The sequence below is a fragment of the Vidua chalybeata genome, chromosome 11 (genome assembly GCF_026979565.1).
Source record: "Vidua chalybeata isolate OUT-0048 chromosome 11, bVidCha1 merged haplotype, whole genome shotgun sequence".
In the NCBI taxonomy this organism is placed as follows: domain Eukaryota; kingdom Metazoa; phylum Chordata; class Aves; order Passeriformes; family Viduidae; genus Vidua; species Vidua chalybeata.
Window position 1 is genome coordinate 3,911,010 of NC_071540.1, and position 17,363 is coordinate 3,928,372.

The 17,363-nt window shown below is 39.1% G+C and overlaps 1 protein-coding gene across 1 annotated transcript in view; it reads left to right on the forward strand.

Moving 5' to 3' along the window:
* Positions 1-17,363, forward strand: part of CDH8 (cadherin 8) — a 139,050-nt gene that overhangs the window by 62,640 nt on the left and 59,047 nt on the right. Inside the window, exons 4-6 of the mRNA XM_053952997.1 lie at positions 8,695-8,862; positions 12,550-12,737; positions 15,424-15,677. Coding sequence (XP_053808972.1) covers positions 8,695-8,862; positions 12,550-12,737; positions 15,424-15,677 — 610 coding nt within the window. The remainder of the gene's footprint in view (positions 1-8,694; positions 8,863-12,549; positions 12,738-15,423; positions 15,678-17,363) is intronic.

Consider the following 17,363-nt stretch of genomic DNA (forward strand, 5'->3'; position numbering starts at 1 on the left):
ATTCTCTCATAATCTCAATGATGACAATACAAATGCTGGGAAAGGGGGTTCCTTAAGACTGCTAAAAGTAGCTGGAGTACACTTCTCACTTTTAAGCTTTTTCAAGGATATTAAATCATGACTGTCAGCTTTAAAATAAGATTATCATAATGAAATGTAATATGAAGTGACACTGTGTTCTACAATATAGGGATGGCAGAAGAAATACATTTTCAGCTATGTCTGACTTATTTACATTTCACGTGAACTTAAATAATGTCACTCCTACACATACCTGAAATGTAGTTACGTGAACAAGGCAAATTACAGCAAAGCCCTACTGCACTGGAAAGCACGTGGGATTAGTGGAGCACAAACACTTAATTTGGCTGAAAAAGAACAGCTTTTAAGCACTGCCATCTTGGATATGGGCATTTGGTACAAAGCCAAGGCTTAAGGAGGTACAGCAGAGATGGATGGAAGAGTCAGCAGACTCAGAAAGATGGAGCCTCTCCTAATAGAACATGGATATCTCTGGAGAGTGGATAATTGTGGGGTTTTCCCCTATACCTGGTTTAACTTTCAGTTGGAAGAGCGCATGCTTTAAACAGCAGAGTTTTTAATTTAATGTGTGGCCCTCTCTGGTCCACAGTGCTGAATCCCTGAAATGCAAACATAAATGAATAGGCCTAGGAGGAATGGAAACTTCACTCAACACAAGACATCTTTTATTTTAATTTGCAGTCTTGCCTGCATTAGGACCTTATGATAGAGTCCAGCAGAATGAAAACAAGTAAGGGAGTAAGAGGGAATAAACCAGCACCTTTTCAGTTACAGATATAGTTGTGATGTTCAGGCTGTTTCTTCTATCTGGTTGTTAATGTCCAATTCATTCCCAGTGGTACAAGGTGCCCTCAGAATATTGTGTGCAGGGCTGATAAGAGCTGTCATCATAAGAAAAAAAAAAAAACCACTGCTGAGATACTGAGAAAGTTCAAAGCAGGGTAGCTAAGGTCAGGAGAATGTTACTTATAATGGAAGATTGATTGAACTAAATTTGTATAAACTGGATCAGAGGTGATTAAAGAAGGATATGAAATCACTGCACAAATATTTGAGAGGTCTTAATAAAAGACACAGGGACTGTTTTTGTAATTACTCATGATACAATGACAAGGAAGGAAGCACTTCAAGCTAGAAAGAAATGGGGAAACAGTTTTGGTCCAGGGGGAGGAATCTACTACTGTAAGGGGAAAGTAGTGAGCTGCTAGGAACAGAACTCACTCGTGTTCAACAGAGCCTTCCTAAATAGTTCAGCTTCTAAATACTTTAGATCTAAACCCTCATGGGATTAGTGTAGAGAAAGTACTTGTTAGACATGAGTCAGAGCGTGGATTGAGCTGCTGCTTTCCAGCTCATTTTATTGACTACTGCTGCTGCCATGGCTGTGCCAGTTATTGCAGATTTAACGTTAGGTAAACTCCTAACTGAAATAATAAAAAGAGGCATGAGCTGGGATGGGTGAGTGTTGCTCTGCTTTAGCAATAGGGGTGTAGAAACTCCTTTTCATAGAATTGTAGTACCACAGAATCAGAGTGGTTTGGGTTGGAAGGGATCTTAAAGCTCATGTCATTCCATCCCTGCCATGGCAGGGGCACCTTCCCCTAGAAGAAGGCAGGTGTGTGCAGGAGCATTCAGGTCCATGGAGCCCAGAGAGGAGCATTCCCAGGGCAGCAGTGTGGATCCAGCTCATTCCCAGAGCAGCAGAGTGGTTCAGGAGCATTCCCAGGGCAGCAGTGTGGTTCCAGCTCATTCCCAGGGCAGCAGTGTGGTTCCAGCTCATTCCCAGGGCAGCAGTGTGGTTCCAGCTGCATTCCCAGGGCAGCAGTGTGGATCCAGCTCATTCCCAGGGCAGCAGTGTGGATCCAGCTCATTCCCAGGGCAGCAGTGTGGTTCCAGCTCATTCCCAGGGCAGCAGTGTGGATCCAGCCCACTCAAGGGCTCCTGGAGCACACCGCTGCTCGCTGCCTTTGCGGCGCTGGGGCGCAGTTCTGGAAGCAGAGTCTGTTTTCACACTGCTGGGAGTCTTTTCATGTCTTTGTGTACCAAATAGTCCGTGCAACCCGAGGAGTGGTGTCAAGGTGTTTGTACCGAGGTGTTTGGTGGCCCTGTGAGTTGTCTTGGTGACAGCCCATTAGGAGAGGGCTGGGCTGACACAGAGCCAGGGCAGAGCTCCGTCAGTCCTGCAGCCCTGGCTCGTTAGCCACAAGGATAAGGTGCAGCTATTATGGATCAGGGATTTAGGACTGGGCCCTTCAGTAGCACCAAGAGCTGTCCTTGCTGATTAATAAAATAAGTGTAAAATCGCTGCAGAGACGTTTGGGAACAGTTCTGCTGGTCTGCAGCTGGTAAAGCTGAGTGGCTTAAGATCAAGGCAGATTGACATTTTGGAAAGAAGCGATTTCTGCTTGTTGAGTTTATCAAATAATAGCAGTAACAAAAAAAGCTGATCCCACATATATTTCTTGCATTTCAGAGCAATAGCTCTATCATTTTAGAAAGATCGCGAGGTACTTTGAACTTGACTGTTCCTCATGCTGAGTAGAAAAACGGGCAACATATCTAAATAATGTGCTTCAAGGGCCTGAATTAGAGAGAGGAATTTGAACTACACAGCTGGAGCTAGAAAGCACCTGAAAAAGAATCCAAGGCTACTTTCTGTAAAGTGTCTGGTGTAATCACAGCTATTAGATTGCTACAAATAAAATCCTAAGGAAACAAGGTCGTAAATGCAGTGCCAAATGTTTATTTACTGAATTTGTTCTCGGCTGGTGAGAGAGTGATCCTTTCACCATGCCAGTGAAAGGGTCCCAGGGAAAAGGGAACAGCTGGTAAGTAGAGCTGAAAGCTTTGAGCCCATTCTCTAAAACCCAGAGACAAGTTCACTTGAATTAAAAAGGCAACATTACAATAGGTGTTACCCATCGTCATCTCCTACAGGACATACTTCTAGCAGAGTGCACATAGAGAAAGGCAGGTAATTCCACATGCAGTAAGAAACCTGCAGGGTCTATTTAAGAATAAAAACAAGGGCAGAAACTGCAAAAATTGTAGTAATATGGCCTGGAAGAGAAAAGACAATAAATCCTAGATTAAAAGCCCCAAATTAATAAAACCAGATTCAATCTTGACCTCTCTGTTTACCAAAAAATGCCATTTTCCCCATACACTTTCTAAAAATAAACATTAGAATAAAATACATACACTCTTAGATTCTCTATTGAAAATACCAAAATGGCACAGAAATGTAAAATGTAATGTAGCATTTGGTTTTTTAGCTAGTCATTATTTTTACTGTGTTTAATGTCTTTGATTTGAAATATATCTAGATCTGAATGTAGTTCATACAACTCCTGTAATTAATAACTTTTATAGAAAGTTAGGCAGCCTTGCTAGTGATTGCAGATATGTTTCCTGTCTTGCTTAGAAATGAAACAAGAAATTAGAAGATTTTATGATAATTCTTATTAAGGAGATTATGATAAAGGTAAATAAAATTAAAAATAGTGGATCAGTATTCCTGTATCACATCATCAAACAAAATTTTTTTTAAAGTTTGAGTCAAGGTAGTTATGATTTACTCATTTTAAAAAAATTGTGGCACAGGTTTTCCACAGATCTCCAGGTAAGCCTTTTTTATGGACTGCTAAAACATCACTGAAGTTGCTGTGCTTCATGGGAATACAAAGAATGCCACTCATTCTCATTTCAGAGCATTCAGAAATGCTCTGAAGAAATTGCAAGATTGATTTTCAGGAATTTGGGTCCTAAGTGGCTGTTATATTTAATAAGAATCTCCACCAAGATTCTAGCATGGAAGGAAGATCAAAGCAATTACTTAGCTCTTGCAAAATGAAGTAGGGAAAGTTCCAAAGTATCAAAGTATGCAAGTTGAAATAGCAGGAAGTCCTCAACAAAGCGTGTGTGAGATGAATGGGATGCTTGAGAAAGGCTTTTCAGGGCCAGGTTCCAATTTTGCATAGTGCTTGCTTGGTTTTGTTCCATGTGCTCAATTATTATTATGTATAGTTTTATAGCATTATGATAAAGAGATCCTTAAAAAATGGAGACAAAAGTGAAAGCCAGGTCCTTCTTTCTGTTGCTTTTTTTGCTTCTTTCTTTTCATGAGCTGCAGCCTCTGCCACTTTGCTTCCCTTCCCCTGGACTTTTTCAGAGTGAGATGTGGATATTCTTCCAAATGGGTTTTTGAATGTAGTCCCCAGGGGTGCATTTTAACTGATTCAAGTTGTGAGGCAGATTGTGCAAATTGCTCAATGTGTGCAGTCAGGACCACTGCAAAAGTAAATCCCCTTCTGCAGCTACTTTATTTGCAGTGGGACTGCGATGGCTGTTCAGGAAAAGCAACTCAATCAAAAAAAAATTGATTGACCTCAATAGTTGGAGGTTTCATCCTTGGGAGGAATAGTTTGCTCCTTGACTTCTTTACCTTCCAAGCTGTTTCCTGATCTTTTCAGCTTGAGGGAGAGGATCTGTAGGAAAATTCTGGGGGGTGTTCAGTGGTTGTACCACATGTCTGTGAACGTTTTCATGGCAGCAAGGTTTGGGAATTATTTCAGGCTTCAAGGACACAAAGTCTTGACATAGACATTATGGAGAGAAGGAACCTCGAGTGAGAATTCAGTGAGTGCCATTGACCCCAAAAAGAATGAGACTTTCCCTTCCCATTCTTGGCAGATGGTTGACTGATACATTCTTAAAAACTTGCAGGAATGGGAACACTGCAAATTCTACAGGCAGCTTTTTGTGGGTACTCCCCTAATGTTCAACTAAAATCTCTCTTGGTGCAGCTGAAACCCATTTTGGGATCATATTTTAGGCCCATTATTTCTTCTCTTATCCCCAGTGGAAAAGGAGAGTAGTTCTCAGTAATTTTCACATATTTGGCTGTAAAGGCTTTCCTTATACTTCCCTGACTATATAAATCAATATTTTTCAAAACGGGACCCACTGTTCCAGCTGCAGCCTTACCTGTGTGAGTGCACTGGAAAGATTATTCCACACTTCTTCCACATAACATACTAACTAATGTAGCAGGAAATGCTTGAGCACTTTTATCAGCAAGTTGCTGTTGTCTCACATTCAGCTCATTTTGACTCCACGTTCTCTTCTGTCTTGTGAGTCATCTGCTCTATTGTAATTGGGAAGTTAATTGTTTCCCTCACACAAAATGCTTTTTGCTTGCCAAATTGAGTTGCATCCTGCTATTTTAGACTCTCCAAATTGTGAAAATTGTTTTGAACTCTAATCCTGTTCTTCCTGTACTTGCAATGGCTCCCAACTTTGTGTCATCTGAAAGGCTTGATAAGTTGTCCCTGCCTTCTGGCTTTCAGGAAATATTGAATGATTCTAGAAGCAGAACCACCCATGAACCACGTCATCCATCTCTCCACTTGACAGTAAGCCATTGATAACTGTTCTGAATACAATCTTTCAACAGGCATCTACCTGCCTTACATTAGTTTATGGTAATTCTCTCGCTTTTGAACGACTCCTGTTTGGCACATCTCCTTCTCATCCATCACTGCATGCTGAAAGTGATTATGATTTTATTCTCCATTTGTTTCTGGGTTGAACTGAAGCAGAGCAGGTTGAATGCTCAGTGAGTTAATGTTCTGTGTGCTGGGTGTGTGTTGTTTGGTGAGCCTGGACTGTGTTCTAAAAATATACAGTTGGTTTCAGTGCTTCCTGCAAGCCTGGCCTGAGGACTGGTGAATAAAGCAAAAGAGCAAATAAATATCCTTGAGATTCTATATGCAGAACTCTCTTAGCCTGTATTTGTCTTGATCATGATAGATGAGGATGGAGCTTTTTGGTGTTTAGAAATTTGCCTCCTAAGAGGTATCAACACTTCCCTGTTGCTGACCTCAGCTCTATAGATTCTGAATGTAGTGGTAACAATCAGCCCATGTAATTTGGATAGATTTGGTTCTTAAAAACCTTCAGTTCCTCTTACAGTAAATTAAACAGTAAACTTCTTTTTAGCCTTTTATTGTGTTTGAAATTGAAACTTGACTTTGACTCAGCTTCTGGCAGTGGTTTATAGTCTGTGACAGTGGATATGTATAAAACTGTTGAAACAACAGCTTGTGTTAGTACCTTTATAGAGAAAAAGAAACCCAAAAATTTGTATGCCTTAAAAGCCAAAATTTTAATTTTTATTTTGGCACTTCTAAAGGTATTTAATCTGCCTGATATATTTCAAACCATAGGCAAGGGCTAAACTGTTCAATACATCAAGAGACAAATTAAAATACCTGTCTGGGAAAAAACATCAATTTAGTGAAATAATTGACTTTTCTCCGTGCAAACTGCAGAATACAAAATATGGCATCTCATACAACTCATCTGTAGGCTAGAGTGAACTATGTAAATTAGGTTAAAAAAATCCAACAAACGTAGAAACTCTGCCTAAAAAATAATGGAGATAAAGTACAGTATGCTTAATGCAAGCCCTATTGAAATAAGGGTTCATTGATATTTGGATCTGCTATATTAGTGAAAAAAAATGAATGTAAACCAAATTCTGATAGCCTAGGTTTGCATTAGCATGCTTTTTATGAGTCATTTCACTTATAACAATAGACTTATTTGCAGAATACATCATTATTATTCATCAATTGTAAGCCAGTCAGTCCAAACAAGCCACAACTGTCAGATGCTTTTAGAATTAAGCATCATTTACTTTCCTTATCCAGGCTGCCATGGAGGAAATGACCCTGCTCTTTCACTGACTGTATTTTGCACCTATCAAATCTGATAAATGGGGTTTATTGTTCCCCTGCTTTCACTCAGAAAACTTAACACAAGCATTTTCTTTCAGTGTGTGGCAGAATAATGTGGGCTCCCTCCTGAGGCACTTTCACCTGCTGGGCCATTGGCCTTGAGGCTCCAAATCCCACTTACTGTGGGCTTTTTATTGCCTGTGCTGGAATGAAAACTCACTAATTGAGAGTTTTCCTGTCCCTCTGCTCATGTTCCTTTGTCACCTGCTGCAGGTGACCCTTCCTTGGCAGAGGGTTGGACCTGCTGATCTCCAGAGGTCCCTTCCAACCCCAGCCCTCCTGTGGCTCTGAGTTCCTCAGGAACAAGAGATTTCTCTGCCTCAGCTGCTGCAGACGTAAGGCAGAGGTTTCATTTTCCTACAGAATTATAAAATATGTGAGGCAACAACAAAAAACATTTCATGGAAAAAAATTACAAGCGTGTAGGTTCCAAGCCTGCTCTCATGTTATATTTGGTGGTTTATGGAGGAAGTGTATTGTTTTATTATAAATGCCTTACACCCCCTTGCTCTTAGTGTGGTCCCCAGCCATGAAAAGACAGTCTGATGAGGTTCTTAGTATTATATTGTTAAAGATAAATGGATATTTCATAAATATTAGCATTTTCTTTATAATTTGTAAATTTTAGAATTTACTAAATGGCATCTGTATTAATGCAACGAGACTATTTCTTTAGTCTACATGAATAGGTAATCTCAGCATTTCACTCAGAGTGTCATTTCTAAAAAGCTTGGTTAGTACAACCTGTGCCAGACAAAAGATTAAGAGATAGATGAAGCCTCCACAGCTATTCCAATCCCAACAAAGAAAGCAAAACTAAAACAAAGATTTGTTGAATTACTTCAATGTCTGCAAGGAAACATTACTTCCTTTTTAATGGATTAAAAAAAGCCATATTTCAATGGAATATTTTGAATTGTTTTCCCTAAGTTTAGTGGAGCTTCTTTAGTCTGTAATGATCTTATGATGATGGTGGACTTTACTAAACTGCAGTGAGCACTATTTAAATTTACCTTTAAACATTTAGTATTACACTTTGAATACATATTGTGAATGTAATAGCACATTACAGATGGAAAATTTTTGGAAAGAAAAAAGGATTTGATTATTTCTTCTACTACATGTCCCTGAAATCTCTAGGAGTTTACAGTGGATCTGGCCCTGGAATTAACCAAACTCTCCATTGTTGATGTTGCCTTCAGCCCACTGACATTTTAGAGTTTGGTATACAGCAAATCATTGAACTTCTCTAGGTTTAAAAGCTTCTAACCTGATAAAGTAGGTGATGGCAGCTTCCTGAGGTTGTTCCACAGGTGACTCCCCTTGAGCAGAGTGGAGTCTTTCTCAAGTTTAGGCACTCAGTTTAAGACTTAAGAGAACAGCTGTAGCCTGAAACATACACAAGAGCAGATTAAGTAGTGGGTTTGGATTTAAATTATTTTAAACAATCTGAACAAATGTGGTTAACAGTGTTCACAAAGTCAGCTTTCTATGTGGTTGTCTTCTATTTGGGAATTCTGTGGGGAAAAGATGGATTTCTGTGGGAGGTAGGGCAGAAACCACAAAGTTTGTCAGGAATAAAATGAAAAAGAAATATGTATCAGAGCTATGATTGATTCTTGGGTTTTGAACCACAGTTTCAGCGCACTTCTAATTAAATCAAGGTAAGTGACCTCTAATACAATTTTCTCAAAATCTCAAATTCTTTTTCATCCTTTGTATTAAGAGGCAACCTAACTGGACCTTTGACATTTTTTATATACCAATATTTGCATGTATCCATAAAAACAACTGAAAACTGAATTTGTATCTGTGCCTGATTGTTTCTTCCCCCCCCCCCCCCCCATTGTAGCTATAATTAAAACAGCTCTTCCCAACATGGACAGAGAAGCCAAAGAAGAATATTTTGTGGTCATCCAAGCAAAGGACATGGGAGGACATATGGGTGGACTCTCTGGAACTACAACAGTGACAATTACTCTCAGTGATGTGAATGACAATCCTCCTAAGTTTGCACAGAGTAAGTTGCACATTATATGTGTGTGTGTTCCTATTTGAGAAGCTGTTGTGTTTCTCTTTTTTTTTTTCTTTTTTTAATCAAGTATTTTTTTTATCTTCACATTGCCTGGGTTTTTAATGTAATTTAAAAGATGTAATTGTGACTAGAAAAAGGTTAATCATCCTCTGCCTGATTAAGAGCTTAGGAAAGAGGGAGTTATGTCCACAACAGTTCTCTGCCTTCCTTGTTACCCCTCTGACATCCACCCAAAAGGGCCTGGAGCCTGCTGAAAACATTCATTTCCTCTCAGTGCAGTTGTTTCTGTGTGCTTTGTTGATTCCATCTCATTCAGACAAGTGACACCACCAGTAAAAGACACATATAACAGATAAAAGGAATAAAAGCCTTGACTAATTAGGCAATAGTGAAGAAAACAAAGGAGATAAGTCTGAATCTAGATAATTGTTGATCTTTAATTCAAAATCCATATTTTCTACTGTGGTTCCAATGGGTATCTTGCTGAGCTAGGTTAAAATGATTTGGCATCCTGCTGAGATTCTCTGCAAGCTTTGTAGTCTATTTCCAAGATGAAGACAAAAAAGAAAAAAAAGAGGAAGAAAAGCATAATGACTGGATTGATTTTATTTGGAGTGTGTGCAACCTAATACACTATTAGAAACGTAGCATTTTATCCAGCTTCTTCTGGAAAATTAAAGTTAAAAGTTTTTTGAGGCTGCATCTAGATTTTGCATCATTTTTGTTTTCTTAGAAGTATGGTTTTCTAAAACGTTGCTCAGGGACCCCGCGTAAAGTTAATTTTTTTCCATCTATGGATGACTTCAACTCCACTTTTGGCCTCTTCTGAGGACACAGAGTAAAATTGGTTTGTCCTAGTGCTCAGCATATGATAAATCTGCTTCTGTAGCCTGTAGAAAATGTACATAGAAATGGAGAGAGAAATCTAATACAAATAAGCAGAGGCAAAATCTTATTTTCAAAATATATATTTTATTACCTCATCTTAGTGGTTTTTAACAGATAAGCACTCTGCACAATAAAAGGTTTTCTCTCATAAAGTAGGAAATGCATTAATTTTTTACTTTGTGTCCCGTTGCATTGCCTTTCCCTGTGTGTTAGTGTTTTCCAAGAATTTCCCTAACAATGCCATGTCTAGAGATGAACTCTATCACCAGCCTGCAGAGGGATGTCTCTTTTATTCCTGCAGTGTCCTGTGGCTCCAACTCAGGGAGCACAGCCCTGCCTTTGCCAGCTTACCTGCCTTTTATATTGTCCAGCACTGCCTCAGAAAGCCTTTGGCTGCCAATATGGCAAAAATCTGACCCGAAAATCAGCAGCACTGCTGGTCCAAACTGGGGGCAGGCAGCCCAGGAGCACAGCATGTGAAACTGGGGGGTGAAACTGCCCTTTCCCAGTGCTTTTGGGCACAGTGGCACACTGACTGGGGGCACCAGCAAGGCTGCATCCTTATCCCCTGGAATACATTTGCTCCTGGATGAGTTTTCCTGCGGCAATGAAAAGGGTGCTGCCTCTGAAGCTGTTACAGCCCCTGCAGGATTTGAACTTCCCCCTGGGAATAACCACTGACCATTAATGCAAATTCTTTAGGGAAAAACCCTGCTTGTTTTATCACTGGGTATTATGTATTTATTGCTTTAATGATGAGCCATAGTAACGTTAGAGCTGGGTGTTATTACAAATTCTGCCTTTTATAAGGCAGCATTTTGAGCTGGCTGCCCAGCACCACAGATTAGCCATGACTCTGCCCTTGGACAAGAGCTGAGCAAGTCTGATTTTTTTTTTTTACACTGTTGAAGCACAGTTTGCATTTGGCTGGAAAGGAAAATAAGAAAGGATCAAACTTACAATAAGCCTAGCCAGAATGAAATCGAAATTCATAAGATGTAATACATGCTGCTTGCACAATAAATGGTAATGAGCTCGGGAAACAGGGTGTTAGATCGAGTTATTGTTTCCAGGCAGGACAGAAATGTATATTTATGGTTTGATTTCAGAGCGTTAGCCTCCTGGGTTTTAGAAATGAAAAAGATGAACTTTCACTACTTCTGTGATCTCTCTGAAATAATTTTAGAGGCGTTTTATAAGTCACTGAAGTTTTTAACCTGGCAGTTTACCACAGAATTGTAATGAGAGGAACTGTGCACTGCTGTGGAAGCCCAGGGCTTTCAGAGATGCCCAGTGTGGATATTTTGGTCAGCTCAGCACCACGACACAATTCATAATTCTGGAGAGGAATTTGTGTAAAAGAGTAAGCTGCATGATAATTTTTAATTTTTTCTTAATATTTTGTAAACTATTTTAATAAATCTGAGAGCAAAATTTCAACTTAACAATGCAATCAGCTGTGCCTGGAGATTCAGACCGCAAAGTGTGGACAGCAGCGTAAGTGATGAATGTTTAATTTAATCTCCCAAGACAATTCATTGCTTTGGCTGCTCATTGTTTTTGAGCCATTATGGATATTCTGAGGAATCTTGATGATCTCCAAATTATCTCTAATAATGTAGCCTAGGAACATTAAAAACAAGTCACTTTGGGACTTCATTGTGTAGGTAATACATGTATTTATGAATTCCTCAGTTGCCTTCCTATTTGCAGCTGTTGCTACTGCAATCACCTACAACAGGCAAAGCAACAACTCCAGAACATTGTTTTTGGCAAACTATTACCTGCACTTAACAGATTGTCTTAGAACAGCAGGGAGGACAGAGAAGAACAAGGCCAGGATCCTGTGTCAAAAACTGTTTTAATGGTCTCTTCTATTATCCTTGGATTCTTTTTGTCTATTTTAACTCCTGAGCAGCATTTTGTTTGATTAGACCATGCATTAACCTTAACTTCAGTAAGAGTCAATTATAAAGAGGTAGAAATATAAGGACTCTAGAAGGAATTGTGGGTATAAAATGCTTATCTTCTGTTTTTTAAAGTACTGTTAAGAGCAGGGAGATACAAAAGAAAATGGGTATTTTGGATTTTGCCTTAAAAAAAATTCTACCTAAAATGATGTATCTAAAAAGATTTTTGATGCTTTTTAGCTTGAAAGGTTTGAAGCAGGTGTAACAAAAAAGAAAATGTTAACAATTTGAGTTGCAATTACAAATGGATTTTAATGTAACTCTGCAACAAACAGTGAACACAGTAATGATTACTATGAAAAGTTGTTGTTTCCAGTAAAAAAAAAAAAAGGGAGTTTCCTTGAATGTTTCCTGTTTAGTTTCTTAGGACAAAAGAGAGGTGAAAGAGTTTAAACAAACAAACTCAAATTACATTTTAAAAAGTAGTAAAGATTTAAAGTTACGTAGAAAATTTTTTTGTGGAGTAAAAGCAAAAGTTTCTTGGTTGAATTGTAACTCCTCGTCAATAAAATATCTGTATAAAAAGGTAAGTTCTGCAGTGTTGAAAGGAGCTCAATATTTGTGTTTGCCAACACAAAACATCCCTGCAAGGCAGAAGGAGGAGACTGCTGGAATGGAAAGGACACTCACCTGCAGTAAAGTGAATATTGTGCGAGGACCATGCTGTGCTGCCTTCAGTCAATAACTTGTGGAAATGGGGCTTGGATCAGTTGCTCATCTCAAGAGTTGGTGTTGGGGACGTGTAAACATTGAAGAGCACACAGGGGACATTGGGACCAGCTGTAATGTTCAGTCTTTTCCTCTTATTTGTAAGGTCTCTATCACTTCTCAGTAATGGAAGATGTTGCTCTTGGTGAACCAATAGGAAGGGTGAAAGCAAATGACCTGGATATTGGAGAAAATGCTAAATCATCCTATGACATTATTGAAGGAGATGGAATGGATGTATTTGAGATTACTACGGATGCCCAAACTCAGGATGGCATTATTAGAGTGAGAAAGGTAAATGATATCTCTGTTAAAAACATAAATGTTCATTGTACATGCAACTACCCAGCCAGACTTGGCTCTGTGAGAAGATGCTGGATTTCCAGGGATTCTCTCATCTATGGATGAGGTGTCAAGCCAGTGGAGAGATGAAAAGGGGTGTACTGGCCATGTTCCTCTGAATTTTCATAGAGAAAATTGACCACTGGGGAGACATCCACGGGTGCTGGAAATGTTAATCTTATCCCGGCTGCCATGTGGTCACATCATGCAGGTTTTGCTTCCTTGGACCCAAAGGAGAAGGGAAGATTAAATTCCATTGTGGTGGTGGTTTAAACTTCTGAAAAATCTTGGCTGAGTATTCATCAAACAACTTCTCTCAATGATTTGATTTCCTGTGTAGCTGTTTAGAGAAAAATAAATCACAGTGCATTAATTAAATTACCTGATATGTGAGAGCTTAGTCTTCTACCTTTTTCTCATGTTGAACTGTCTTCACTCAATGAACAGGGATTTCAGTGAATTTTATTAAGGAGATCAGTAGTTTCACATGAGAAATGCCAAATTTGGGCCCTAAAGAAAACCATGTTACCTCTTCTATGCTTTTACAGTCTTGATGTGTGTAAGGTGGGGTATTTGCATGTACACAACAAAAACACCACCCACTTACGTACAGAAATATGGGGAGAGGCAGCATAGAACACAACTCCTCTAGTAAAGCCAGAGAAATGTTAATTGCAGATTTATTTGTCATTATTTTCCGGGGAAGGAGAAAAAGCTGTTCCTCATGCTGTGTTCTGAAAAAGGATATTAATATAATTTATAGCAGTGGCAGAGGGTTTTAACTGCGTAGCACAGATCATTCTAAATGAATCTTTGTTTATAAAAAACAAAAGTAAGCAAAACCCAAACCATGATATTCCAGTGAGAAAAGGTGACTCCAATGAGCACAGGTAATTAATATTCCACAGGTACCTGTCATTAAAGAGGTCAGGCAGATTGCCTGTCAAAACTTTGTGTTTTCTCTTTCTCAGTGAGTAGGTCAGCACTGTAGATTTATAATAAACTGATGCATATTTATCTAAATTTACATTTGTTTTTCTAAAGAGAAAATTATGATATACATCCCAGCTCTTCCTTACTGTTATTTATTGTATGCTGTGGCCTCTCTTGTAAGCTGAGGCAATTAGCCTTTTGCCCCAGTTCCCTTGGCTTTATTTCATAACTGAATCTCAACCATAATGTTGTTTCATATTTTCATTTTGACAGCAATAATAATTTTGGTTCTACTCCAGTAGATGATGTATGGAGGGTACTGCTCACCAACAGATTTTCTTCAGCATAAAATCATGGGCTTTAGACAATGCTGAGTAAATTTTCAATATGATATTCTGATTAGGCATGACTAAATGTATTGGGGTGCTGTCATTTCTGTAAAGCATATGAAAAGCAATTGAAAAAGTGCTACAGGAGCCATGATTGGCAAATTGTGAATATGCTGATTTATAAATCCCCATTCATAATTTCAAAAGCATACTAATTTAAGAGGTGCAAAAGAAGCAAGATTTTCTTGTGTTTACTAGAATTTGTGAGAAAGAGCAAATCCCATTAGAGCTTGATTCATACCTGAAAAAAATCAACAGGATTTGAAGATATACATACTGAAGGCTTTGACAGACTTCCTGCAGATTCCTGTTTGTGCTCTTGCTGGTATTTGCATTACAGATTCAGAGTGTCTATGTCCTCTTCTTTTTATCCCTGAGACATTATAATGCAAATCTTAATATATTTCCAATGCTTGCCAATTTGCATCTTTGAAATTTGAATCGTTGTGAGACACAAGAGAATTATGAAGTGAATATACTGATGTGCTTCAAGACACAAACTGGAATCTCCCATAATGAAAAAGTCTAACACTCAAAAGTGTCACAGATTTGGGGTTTATTTGGTGTTTCAGTCCCTTAAATCCACTGAGTTTTCATCTTTTATGAGTTAATATAGGACTGTAAAATAGTAAAAAGCAGTGGTAACATGGCAGGTATATTGATAGAATAAAGTAATTTGTTTTGTAATTCTGTCTGTGGGAAAAAAAAAAAAAGAGAAAAGATACAGAAGTAGAAATTGCTACAGTTTTAAGAAATTCCTGAGAGAGGTCTACCTCATTTACTCCTATAAACGGAAATACAGAGGTACTTGTAGTGCAAGAATATTGAAGTACCTTCTCATATGATTAGCTCTACATTTTGCTTCTCCTGTCCAACAAATAATAATTTCTAGTTCTTTGCATTTCTCACATTGTTCTGAAGTAATAAAATATTTATTCTTTGTGGGGCCAGTGGAATTTATTTTCTTATCTCCAGCCAGTAAAGCACTGATGAAGTGCATTATTGTTATGCAACTCGTGTCATCCCAAACAAATTTGTTGTGTTTGTCTGATATGTAATTGTAATGGTGTAATTCATGAGAGGGAATATTTCAGTAAATTTCTTGTGAAAAACAAGGAAACAGTGCTGTTTTCTCCGAGGCTGGTAAATAAACAGATATCAGTATGTATCTAGAAAATCTGGAGGTTGGGTTTCTGGCAGAGGGAAAACTCATTCTGTGTGCTTAAAAATGCACATAACTCCCATCCATCAGCATTGCGATCACTTGTTCTCTGTGGCCATCAGTAAATGACATTTATCTTGGTCCTTCTCAACAGCCACTGGACTTTGAGACCAAAAAGTCCTACACCCTGAAGGTGGAGGCAGCCAACATTCACATCGACCCTCGCTTCCTCAGCGGGGGCCCCTTCAAGGACACAGCAACCGTGAAGATCGTGGTGGAGGATGCTGATGAGCCCCCAGTCTTCTCCTCACCCACTTACCTTCTGGAAGTACATGAAAATGCTGCTCTCAACTCCGTGCTGGGGCAGGTGACAGCCCATGATCCCGACGTGTCTTCCAGCCCTATAAGGTAGGGCTGCTTGAAAGTGTTCTTTGGGAGTGCTACTGGCTGACCCCAAGTGTATTTCCCCACTCACTGTGTGACTGTTTTCCTGCTGTTCTGTTTCTGGGAAAATGCCTGGGTAGGATTTGGTTTATGATGTTAGATTTATCAGTTCAGATCATTTTCAAAGTCCCCAAAATGCTCCTTGCCATAGGAGTAGTCTTATGAAACAGAGAAATGCAGTGAAAATAAGAAATATGAGTGGTTCTTATGAGAAATGAGGTTGGATGGGGTTGAATCATCAGAGAGTATCTCTGCAGTGAATTTAAATAATCCAGTAGTGTCTGCACTAACAATATTGAGTTTGTGCCATGCAGTTGTAAGGTTGTCAAAACATATTTTGTATTCCTTTGTCTAAACCCATTCCTGGTTTAAAGATACAAAGTCACAGATGATTATGCCCATATGACTTCTGCATCTTCAGTTTATAATATTTTCCCTTTTTGATTTAATTTGAACAAAATCTTTTATTCCAGTTGGATCAGATCAGTGGGTTTTATCTAATTTGATGAGCACACATGTTCCTCTCCTCTTTGGTAGTGATTGGATGGTGTGGTGAGTGTTCCAAAGCACATTCTGCTCTGTGTAGTACTGCCTGCTAAAAGCATTAGGAAAACCAACACTAAAAAGTGAAATTCATAGCAAAAGTATATGTGGAGAGAGTCTATTTAATAGTTATCATCACTGTGCATTGCTGCCTCAGGGAATTTAGGCCAGGCAGCATCAGGAGGATGAGAGGATGATGTCAGCTGTTATAATCCATCATTTTCTATCACTATAATTTCCTAATCATTGTCACTTCCATCAGGTTTTTTGCAGAGCTGGACTTTAAACCTTTATGTAGAGGCCCTGCCTGACACATATCATAATATAGTATCTTAAGAATTAGAAATTCAGAATTTCCAACACATTTGGATGCTTTAGGACTTGTGTTTGAAGATGTTGGAGAGTATGTTTGAGTTTTACACAACTTCCTTCTGAGGGGCAGCTCTGATCTCTCTTCCCTGGGCCAGGGACAGCACCCAGGGAACAGCTGGAGATCAGGGGAAGGTTCTGCTTCCCCAGAGGTGCTGGCACTGCCCAGGCTCCCCAGGGAATGGGCACGGCCCCGAGGCTGCCAGAGCTCCAGGGATGCACAGGGGGGATTGCTGGGGGGGTCTGGGCAGGGCCAGGAGTCAAACTTGATTATGGGATTTTTTTAAAGGAGTTTTGAATGAGTTAGAGATGGGACCTCTGAGATTTTTAGATGATGCGGTTTATTTTTCTTATCTTCTACATAAACAAGAAAGGTGAATTCAGCTCACAACTTCACTGTGTGGTTCAGAAGGTCACAAGACCTTTAGTTGCAAGACCTTTTAAAGATTTATTGACCATTAAAACACTGCCAACAAGGATATTTATGTTTTTGACCCAATCCTTAAATATTTCATCTTATGGACTCATGCTACAGCGTGAGCTTTCTCAGCCAATCATGTTGTGACACACAAACCTACAGTGCTGCATTCTAAACTCCTTCTTTTATTTTTTCTGTATCTTAAACTCTAAAACTCTAAACTTTACTTAGCTTAATGTGTCTCTGCTTTACACTATAAATCCACATCCTTACTTCTGTCACCTAAGTTTGGAGGCCTTTTCCAAGGTCTCAGATCAAAT